The 10,646-nt window shown below is 46.0% G+C and overlaps 1 protein-coding gene across 1 annotated transcript; it reads left to right on the top strand.

Moving 5' to 3' along the window:
• Nucleotides 1-796: 796 nt before the first annotated feature.
• On the top strand, nt 797-9,818 carry C1H21orf58 (chromosome 1 C21orf58 homolog). Its single transcript, XM_060257802.1, has 8 exons — nt 797-910; nt 2,141-2,198; nt 2,648-2,721; nt 4,109-4,267; nt 5,776-5,890; nt 7,972-8,111; nt 9,044-9,252; nt 9,763-9,818. The coding sequence occupies exons 1-8, from the start codon at nt 851-853 to the stop codon at nt 9,803-9,805; spliced, it is 858 nt and encodes a 285-aa protein (XP_060113785.1). The 5' UTR covers nt 797-850; the 3' UTR covers nt 9,806-9,818.
• The last annotated feature ends 828 nt before the right edge of the window (nt 9,819-10,646 follow it).

Here is a 10,646-nt window from a genome sequence, read left to right as displayed (position 1 = left end):
AAGCCGGGCCGTTTGGCCTTCGAGATGGGAGAGCATCCTCCCTGCTGATAACAGAGCTTGGGAAAGGAGACGCTTGTCTGTAACCCGTGTGAATGATCGTTTTATTGTACTTTCCTGAAGGCATAAAATGTAACCAAATGCCGGACTCGGCATTACTGTTATCTGGTAGCTCTAGCACTGTAGTTCTCTAATAAAGATTCTATACTTTGCAACAAGTCTTGGAATCGTCTGAAGTTCGTTCCAGTTCTGACAGGTATCTGTGTATATTTTTCTAATGAAATAGAGACTGTTTGTGATTGTTTGTGCACAGTGGTTTTGTTTAGGATTGTTCCCTCAGCATTGTTTTTCCTTGATTGTACAGAACTGAGAATAGCCTTGCCCGTTTTGATTGTTTATTCCCTCCCTCCTTGTTTCCTGTCCAAGGTGACTACATTCTGAATGAACTAGACTGAGTGACTATACCTGGAGATGTGCTTTGTTTAGACACTACACACATAGCAACTATGTTACCTGGGCTTGACACAGTTTACTCGGAGAAGCCTGTTAGCAACCTACAGGGCTGGGCTCAGTGAACTGGCGAAGGGGAAACCGGCCACTCTTCAAAAGTATCGGTGTCCTTCAATCATCTCATAGTTACCAACCTGATTACAGGTGACAAGAGCAAGTGGAGGGGACTAGAAATGAGGAGATTCTTTTCTCCCTGGCAGCTTCGATCTGAAACAATCAGCAAAAGGAAACTTTATGGAAAACTTTGACCAAGATGCTGGAGGATGAAAGAGGCGAAGCGTATTGAAAATATTTTGTTTCACTTTGCCATTTTGTCAGCTCCTTCCCCGGGGATTTACTCACAATGACGGATTCCGCTGTCGTGGATCGCCTGGCGCGACTGAAACTCAAACTCCTTGAAAAGGTAGGATGGTTTCTGTGGGCCCGCCCAGGGGGCAACTGTCCAGAGAGTAGGGTTGCCAATCCCCAGATGGGGGCAGGGGATCTCCCAGTTTGGAGGCCCTCCCCCTGCTTCAGGGTCATCAGAAAGCGGGGGAGGGGAGAAAAATGTCTGCTGGGCACTCCATTATTCCCTATGGAGACCAATTCCAATAGGGTATAATGGAGAATTGATCCATGGGTATCAGGGGCTCTGGGGGGGGGCTGTTTTTTTGAGGCAGAGGCACCAAACTTTCCGCATAGCATCCAGTGCCTCTCCCCAAAATACCCTCCAGATTTCAAACGGATTGGACCAGGGGGTCCCATCCTATGAGCCCCAAAAGAAGGTGCCCTTATCCTTCATTATTTCCGGTGGAGGGAAGGCATTTAAAAAGGTGTGCAGTCCCTTTAAATGTGATGGCCAGAACTCCCTTTGAAGTTCAATTATGCTTCTCACAACCTTGCTCCTGGCTCCACCCCCAATGTCTCCTGGGTCCACCCCAAAGCCTCCTGGCTCCACCCCTAAAGTCGCCAGATATTTATTGAATTAGACTTGGCAACCCTACCAGAGAGATGGTTTTGCACAGTAGATAGCTGGTTGCCTAACTTCTTGTCCACTCCCCTCCAGAAGTGTTCCTCCCTCCCTCCCACCCACCCCGTATGTCCCAACAGTCTGAAGAAAATGAACATAATTAGCAAAACACCATTGCAGCCTGGAATTTTTACTGTTATTGATTTATTGTATTCACTTAAATATTGTTTTATTTTATGTATTATCTGATGTACATCGCCCACAGCCTGGCCTTGGCTGGGATGAGGCGATTAATTAAAACTAAATAATAATAATAAACAGTCTCAGAGAAGAGGTACCAAGGAGAAAGGAGGTTGTACAGAAGTTCATCTTTCACCCAGCGGCATCCAGGTAGATCTTGCCATCTGGATTCTCTAGAATCAGAAATGGGACTGGCATAGTTGTCGTGATCACTCAGGCCAAAATGCACAATATGACAGACACAAGTTGATTTATTCCTAGATCAGACTTTGGACAGGTGACCATACCTATTGAGCACAGTGTGTTCCCTTCTCAAATGTACCAGCCACAATTATCTCAGCATCCTTACTTTGATTGGGTGCTGCACTCCATTTATTCACTTGTCAACAGCCAAACCTAGGGTTTCCAGTATCCTGTTAATCCTTATGCTTCTTTAATCCACAGAAACTAGAAAATGAGCAGAAAACTATGGAGGGCTATGAGTCTCCTGTTCCTGAAGCAAGTAAGAAAGTGAAGTTCTTTTTATCTCTCAGGAAAAATTACTATGTGGAATAGTTCACAATAGCCCACTTCCCGGGAGTTTAGGGCACTTTGTTCTCTTCTTCATGTTATCTTCCTGAGTGGGTAGCTTAAGCTGAAAATGTCTGACCCCAGAATCACCGAATGAGTTTAGAGATGCGAGCCTCCAGGTCCTTCGAGGGACTTTGGCCTGCCACAAACTAGCTGGCCAGTGTACTTTATACTTGTAGGTAATGCTATTGTGCGTTATCAGGGCTGTTTTTGGAGCAGGAGCACACAGGAACACAGTTCTGGCTGGCTTGGCATCAGGGTGTGTGGCCTAATATGCAAATGAGTTCCAGCTGGGCTTCTCCTACAAAGAAAGCCTTGGTGGCTATATATTAATAAATTTCATAAACAGGAGATAACAAAGGGTCTCCAACTGTTTTTCAGGGAATTACAGAGGCCATGATTATGCCTTACAAAGTGCACTGAGGAGAAGAAAAGACCTTCTGCAGCAACTCAGGGTATGCCCCCAAATTCTTTCCACTGTTTCCTGCAGCAAATCCTAATTCAAATGCACCACTTCCAAGAAGCAGCTCTGTGTTAGAACTTCTGAGTGTCTGAACTTAAGTTAGCCCTCAAGAGGGGATTGGATAAACATATGGAGCAGAGGTCCAGCGGTGGCTATTAGCCATAGTTGGAACTCTCTGTCTGGGGCAGTGATGCTCTGTATTCTTGGTGCTGAGGGGGGGGGGCACAGTGGGAGGGCTTCTAGTGTCCTGGCCCCACTGATGGACCTCCTGATGGCACCTGCTTTTTTTGGCCACTGTGTGACACGGACTGGATGGGCCATTAGCATGATCTAACATGGCTTATGTTCTTATGTTCTCCTATGTTCTTAATCTGCACTTGTCACAAGACTAGAACAAAACGGACAGATCTTATCCAAGCTGAAATACAGGTTTCATGGAGGGTGGCCAATTCAAGTTTGGAAAATTCCTATACATTTGGGGGTGGAGCCTGGGCAGGTGGGGTTTGAAGGGGAGGGACCTCAAGGAGATATAGTGACATAGAGTCCACCCTCCAAAGCTGCATTTTCTCCATCTGCACTAATTTCTGTACTCCGGAGATCAGTCGTAATTCTGGGAGATCTCCATGTTCCACCTGTTGTAAATGGATGGAAAGACATAGTTGTAGAGAGAGCATTCTTGAATGTTTGAAGTTTTGATTGACTTGAAGAAACATGGAAAAAATGGCCAGCAAAACAGGACTTACGTACATACCAGTTCCACCTGTTGCTGCATTCATACTTTACATGGATTTGAAATTGACATTCTTATAAATTTTGGCGGGGGGAGTGGTGTGAATCCTGTTGGAAGACTGGTTTGAGTTCAGTTGTATACAGGGCTTTTTTTGATCAGGAACACAGTTCCAGCTGGCTTGGTGTCATAGTTGTGGCCTAATGTGCAAATGAATTCCCGCTGGGCTTTTTCTACAAAAAAAGCCCTTTGCGAAACAATGGTAACATTAGGGGATGTGGCCTAATATGCAAATAAGTTCCTGCTGTTTTTTTTTTCTTAAAAAAAAAGCCCTGGTTGTATAGAAGGGTTTTGTGTTCTTCGTGTCCTATATATTCGTGGGGACTGATATTCAACAAAGTCTGAATATTTTGGAATTTGAATTTTCTTCTAAATATCACTTTACTGGATGGAACAGGGTTTAAAAAAAAAACATGGAGTTTCGTGACTAGTTTTCAATTCTCCAATCCGTGTGACTCTTTGGGTCATTGTTCCCCCCTCTGAAGTTTGGCAAGCCTTATTTTTACTGGAACTGCTCTGGAAATGACTATTCATATTTTCTCCTTGTAAGTGTGCCCATTTGAACAAAATAATACAATATTTGTTACTGTAGGAGCAAAAGCTTTTGGAAGAATTATCACAACCACTAAACTCGCCAAGAATCCAACGAAAGCACTACAGACAGGAACCAGAGAGCGTCTACCAAGCTCCTCCCCCTGCTCCTCCTCCTCCCCCACCACCACCAGCACCACCAAGAATTATCCAGCAAACAGTAAGGCCAAATTCACATGTGCCACTTAAAGTACTCTTCATAGGGCTGCCATGTCCAATTCAAGAAATATCTGGGGACTTTGGGGGTGGAGCCAGAAGACACTGAGGGTGGAGCCAGGAGCAAGGTTGTGACAAGCACAGCTGAACTCCAAAGGAAGTTTTGGCCATCACATTTAAAGGGACTAGGGTTGCCAATCCCCAGGTGGGGGCAGGGGATCCCCCGGTTTGGAGGCCCTCCTCCCGCTTCAGGGTCATCAGGAAGCGGGGGGAGGGGAGGGAAATGCCTGCTGCACACTCCATTATTCCCATAGGGTATAATGGAGAATTGATCTGTGGGTATCTGGGGCTCAGGGGGCTGTTTTTTATGTAGAGGCACCAGATCTGCAGCATAGCATTCGACACCTCTCCTCAAAAGACCCTCCAAGTTTCAAAAATGTTGGACATAGGGGTCCAATTTTATGAGCCCCAAAAGGTGCCCCTATCCTTCATTATTTCCAATGGAGGGAAGGCATTTAAAAGGTGTGCTGTCCCTTTAAATGTGATGGCCAGAACTCCTTTCAGAGTTTAACCATGCTTATCACACCCTTGCTCCTGGCTCCACCCCCAAAGTCTCCTGGCTCCACCCCTAAAGTCCCCAGATATTTCTTGAATTGGACTGGACAACCCTATTCCATGCTGAAACAAAGCCACATGCTTATTTCATTAGACTTGCCATTCCCAGGGTTGGAAAATTCCTCAAGATTTGGGGGCGCAGCCTGCTTTTTTTTGGGGGGGGGGAGAAACTTCAGGGCCATATGATACCATAAAGCCTACACTACAAAGCAGCCGTTTCCTTCTCTAGTGATCGCTGAAGCCTGGAGATACAGTAGTGATTCCGGGATATGGTTACCAGGAAACTCCTGGCCACCATCAAGGGATTGGGGCATAGAGCTGTCAGATCCAGGTTGGGAAACTGCTGGAGATTCTGGGATAGAGCCTTGGAAGGACAGCGACCTCAGCTACAGCGCAGCATTAATGTTGGGGGTTCCCTGATTTTGGGGCCTCGAACCCGCTGCTATGGAACTAGCTGGCAAGGAAGCCCTGCTCCATAGAGCACTAGTACACCCCATGTACCCAGTACAATGATGTCACCCAGAAGTGATGTTATCGCGCTGGGCACATCACACAGGGGACGCTCTATCATTCTGGGGGAAACTCTGTGATAACCATAGAATTTTTCCTGAAATGATAGAACATCTCCCATGTGATATGCCCAGTGTGATGACATCACTTTCCGGGTGACATCATCAAACTGGGCATGATAGATGTGTGCCAGAGATCCTGGAGAAGAGGACCAGAGTCCCCCGCCAGCAGCCAGGTAACCCTAATTAATAGGGATGCTAGTTTAAAAACATAAATTGCTTTGTGCACTGAATATTGATCCAATTGCATTCATAGCCCCAAGTCTAGAATGCCTGTTGTCATTCTGTCTCAAAGAATTCTTTTTGCTTGCTTGTTTTCTTTTCCAAGTTACCACAGCAGCCAGCAACCATTATTCAGCAGATACCTCAGCATTCACCACTCATTACCCAAATCCCACTTCCACAACCTTTTCCAGCTCCCCGCTCTGGGAGTATTAAGGAAGGTAAGCATGCGTGTTCCAAAAATAAGACTGACTAGAAGTAAAGCTCATTAATTTAACAGGACTTATTTCTGAGGAAACAACGCGTAAACACTGGGTTGCAAACAGCTTTTCCATTGTGACCTTTTCCACTTGCTTTCAGTCAGATACTAGACCAGGGGTAGCCAAACTTGCTTAATGCAAGAGCCACATAGAATAAATGTGAGATATTTGAGAGCCACAAGACATGAATGTCAGTGGGGGAAAGAGGTGGAAAGAAATCAACGTTAACTTTAAATGTGTTCTCCAAGCTGCTGGCTGGCTTAGCGAAGTGATTTAAAGAGACAAATGGCTTCTTCAAGCTAGCCGATAGGGTGGTGGAGGCTTTGAGAGACACACAATATGTGTGAGAGAGCCACATGTGGCTCCCGAGCCGCAGTTTGGCCACTACTATATTAGACAGCAAGGAGACAGGCCTGTTCAAACTAGCAATTCTCCAGGCAAAACCAGGGTGTTTAAAAAAAAAAAAGCAGGAATGCACAGAAACGCAGTTGGCACCAGGGGGTGTGGTCTAATATGCAAATGAATTCCTGCTGGGCTTTTTCTACAAAAAAAGCCCTGGGCAAAACTTTATGTTACAAGTTACAACGTATGTGAATCTGCCATGGGGAATCTCAGACATATTGCAGCTGCTGGTTCCCAGTGGGAACTTCATTTAAAAGTGCTCTGGGGTCCCAATTTGGATCCAGACTGCAAAGAAGGAGAAGCAGGGCTCCTGCCTCCCACCCCACCATTTTCTGGAGGCAAAACAGTGGCAGGGAGCACTGTTTGACCCGTTGGGGGTTGCACATATACTCTGGAAAAGCTTGCAGCAGCCACTGTTTTGAGCACAGGACACTGGATTTTTGGCATAAAACCAAATTTACTGAATTTAATTAATTTTACTGAATATATTTTTTGGCCATTATCATACAAAAAACAGGGCTTTCTTTTTCTTTTTGAGCAGGAACGCACAGGAACGCAGTTCCGGCTGGCTTGGTGTCAAGGGTGTGGCCTAATATACAAATGAGTTCCTGCTGGGCTTTTTTCTACAAAAAAGCTGTGTGAAATGATGGTGATATCAGGGAGTGTGGCCTAATATGCAAATGAGTTGATGCTGGGCTTTTTCTACAAAAAAAGCCCTGTACAAAAGTATTTCTCCTGCTGCTATGCAGAGAAAGATCCAGGCCTCGGATTCAGTGGAAGCTCACATGAGCACAGCTTCTGAACCTTTCTGAGAGTTCCCCCTCGAGTTCCACCTCCTTGTCCATTGAATAATAGGTGCGGCTGCATAACAATCCCTGGATGAGCTCCAACACCTATTTTTCTACAAAATGACCCCTGGAAAGATCAATGTGTTCAGAACACCTGAACTCTGTGGGAAGGAAAAACATAAGGTGCCCTCCAGTATTCCCTCTAAGCCATGGAATCTTGTGAGCAAAAATTCTACTTCGTGAACTACTGGCATTAAAAGTTGAGAGCTATTGCATAAATTAGCTTGCTCCTCTGGGACCATTTTTCCTGATCTAAGACAAAAATATGTGAGCTGGAAGCTAAAATATTGTGAGCTAGCTCACACTAACTCAGCTTAGAGGGAACACTGGTGCCCTCCACTTTCACCAAATCCTAGGCTGCAGAGCTAAAGCCTAGATTTTTGGATCTTCTCCTGGCTTTTCATGTTGGTACCCCTGAGGCGTGGTGAGAAGAAGGCATCGTAGAGTTTTATATCAAAATGCTAGAGCATTCGCGTGCAATGTGCCTGATGCGATTATGTCACTTCTGGGCGGTGTCATCGCACCACGCATGTTTTGCGCATGGGAAGGAAGTCCCTTCTCTTCCCTGTTTTGCAGGTCTGCAATTGTAAGCTTAGCAAGTCACTTGATTATCTTCAGAGGGTCAGACCACAAAATGCCCCAGAAGGGGGAGGCCTAGTCCCTGCTGGGCTACATTGTTTGAAAAGGACAATGGGTGACCTCCCTAGAACCTGTTTCTTTCTCCCTTTGCATTCTGGGATGATCTCTGTAGTCATGTGGCTTTTTGAATACTATCCTCCCTGCTTTTCCTAGATATGGTGGAAATGATGCTGATGCAAAACGCGCAGATGCACCAGATCATTATGCAGAACATGATGCTGAAATCTCTGCCACCGCCGGCATATTCACCGGCTAATGGGCCTGGGGCTCCTCTGCTTCACCACGGACAGCCGGTAAAAAATGATTTCCATGAACATGGAATAGAAACTCCTGAAAGATAAAAGTCGGTTTGCCAGGTTGGTCAGATCAGTGGGCAGGAGATGGGGCTTATCTTTCCAGGATCAAGGAGGGAGAAGCAGCAAATAAAGGCAACACGTTTGCATCACCAGGAAGTTACATAGGCACGTCGGTGATGTTAGGGTGGATGCTCCGGTTTATGGGCAAAACTCTATGGTTTAAGCCAATTCTACTATAGAGTTTTGCCCTCAAACTAGAATGTCGTCCCTGATGTCACCAACATGCCTACATCACTTCTTGGTTATGTAGGCATGTCACATTTATTCCCTGCTGCTTGCCTTTTCTTGGGGGGAGGGGTATTCCTCCTGTGGAGACGAGTGTCCTGCAGCAATTTTCCCCCAGTTTCTGATAGCTCTGAAGCAAGGGGGAGGGGTTCCCAACTGGGGAATCCCCTGCCCTCAATTGGGGATTGTGCAACCAAACACAGCATTACGGAAAATAGAGACGGATTGGGGATTGGCAATGTTAGATAAAAGGTTAGGGATCTGTATTTAAAAATTTTCTCTGGTAAGAGTCCCTTGTCTCAAACCACATGCGCTGATTAGTGCAACTGGTGTGGTAAAGGCAGACAGCACCATTAAGGCAACCACTCATATGTGCTTTGCGTGCAAGAGTAGAAATCCTTGGGGGGCGGGGTTCTTCCTGGGGCGCCAGAACCCCTAGTGCCAGGGATGGGCATGCCAAGCAGCTGCTTTGCCAATGAGCTACAGCTCCTCCATCAGTGGTTTATGTAAGTTTTTGGGACAGAAACCTAGGGAAAAGGAAAGAACTTTGCCTAGAAAGTTCAACCTGGGCATCATCTGCCCTGTTGGCTAGAATAAAGTACCAGAAAATATCATCATTTTTCCCCCCTCTCACCTATCTGTAGCTTCCTGCCCCTATTGTGTTACGAACGGAGAAACCTCGACCGTCAACTGTACATCATCATCACTATACATCTGCAGGGGTGCCAGCTATATCTCCTCAGCTTGGCTTTCCCATGTGGCCTTCAGTAATGCCACCTGTTCTTGGCACACAACTGGGAGGATTCCCGTCTGACCGCCAACATCTGTCCATCCCAACTACTGCAACACACACGTAAGTCAAGAGGCTTAGTAAGTCTAAGTCTTACTTACTTACTTAGTAAGTAAGTAAGTAATAGAATCATACAGCTGGAAGGGATCTCCAGAGTCATCAAGTCCAGCCCCCTGCACAATGTAGGAAATTCAGAGATACGTCCCACCATCCCCATAGCAGCCCCTGCTCCATGCCCAGAAGATTGGGTGGGGGGAACAGATCCCTGGCCTGTCTGAGGTCTGTATGGAAGTCATCTCATACTGGCTAGCTTGGTTCAGCAATCTAGATGTTCTCTGGATTAAGACCCAGGCTTTTGTAAGTATAATATGCCAAAATGATTAAGAGCCTTATTTAGTAAAAAACTAAAGGAGCACTAAACTATAGTCTGGATTAAGTCCCAGGCCTTTGTAAGTATAATACACCAAAATTATTAAGAGCCTTATTTAGCAAAAAACTAAAGGAGCCAGCCATTCCACAGATGTATCTTGGTATAAAATGTGTATTTCCTAATCTTGCTTTCTTTCTCTTAAGGGTCCCAGCCCATGGACTGCTTGGACTACCCCCAGGCTTGTAAATTTCGATAGCACCTGTGGTCCTCTTGGCTTCCTGTGGTCCTCTTGGCTTCCTGCAGTCTAGGTTCATGTCCCTTTAGCAACTCAGTAGGATGTGAGATTTTCTGCAGGCTCTCTCTTCACGAGCTGCTGCAGCGGCAACACTTTTTCCATGCACCCATTAGAGCAGGGGTGAAACTCATTTGTTATGAGAGCCGGATCTGACATAAATGAGACCGTGTTGGGCTGGGCTATGTCAGGTCGGGCTAGGCCATGTCAGACCAGGCCATATGTATACCTGTTTAAGATTAGGTAGCAGAGATATAAACTTTATAAAAGACACAGACAAACACACACACATACATATAAAACATGATACAAACATTTAAACATGCTTAAAACATTAGCAGTCATTGGTCTTAAAGATGTTTTCTTTGTATTTCTCCCATGGGATCTAGGGAACTGGGCAAAGCAAGCTCTGACTCTTTCCTTCCTTCCCCAGGGAACTTAGGGAGGGCGGGGGGAGGAGCCTCAGCCAATAGAAAGAAGAGAGGCTTGGCTCAGTAGCTCTGCTGTGCAATTGAGAGAACCTGGAAAAACAAGCTCTGCCTCCCCCCCTTCCTCCCTCAGCCAATGGAGAAAATAGAGGTTTTACTCTATTTGTTCTACTGTGCAATTGAGCAAGCTTTGCAAAGCAAGCTGTGATGCAGAAGGAAGCAAGAGGGAGGGAGAAGGAAGCAAATGACAGCCAGTTGCTCAGGGGCTTGATAGGAGCCCTCCAGGGGCCTGATTCAGCCCCCAGGTCGCATGTTTGACACCCCTGCATTAGAGGGTAAATGGATGAGGGTTCCCTTCTACCCCACA

This window comes from Heteronotia binoei, chromosome 1, assembly GCF_032191835.1.
Source record: "Heteronotia binoei isolate CCM8104 ecotype False Entrance Well chromosome 1, APGP_CSIRO_Hbin_v1, whole genome shotgun sequence".
Taxonomy (NCBI): domain Eukaryota; kingdom Metazoa; phylum Chordata; class Lepidosauria; order Squamata; family Gekkonidae; genus Heteronotia; species Heteronotia binoei.
Note: the sequence above shows the minus strand (reverse complement) of the source record. Positions and strands in the feature narration are given on the sequence as shown.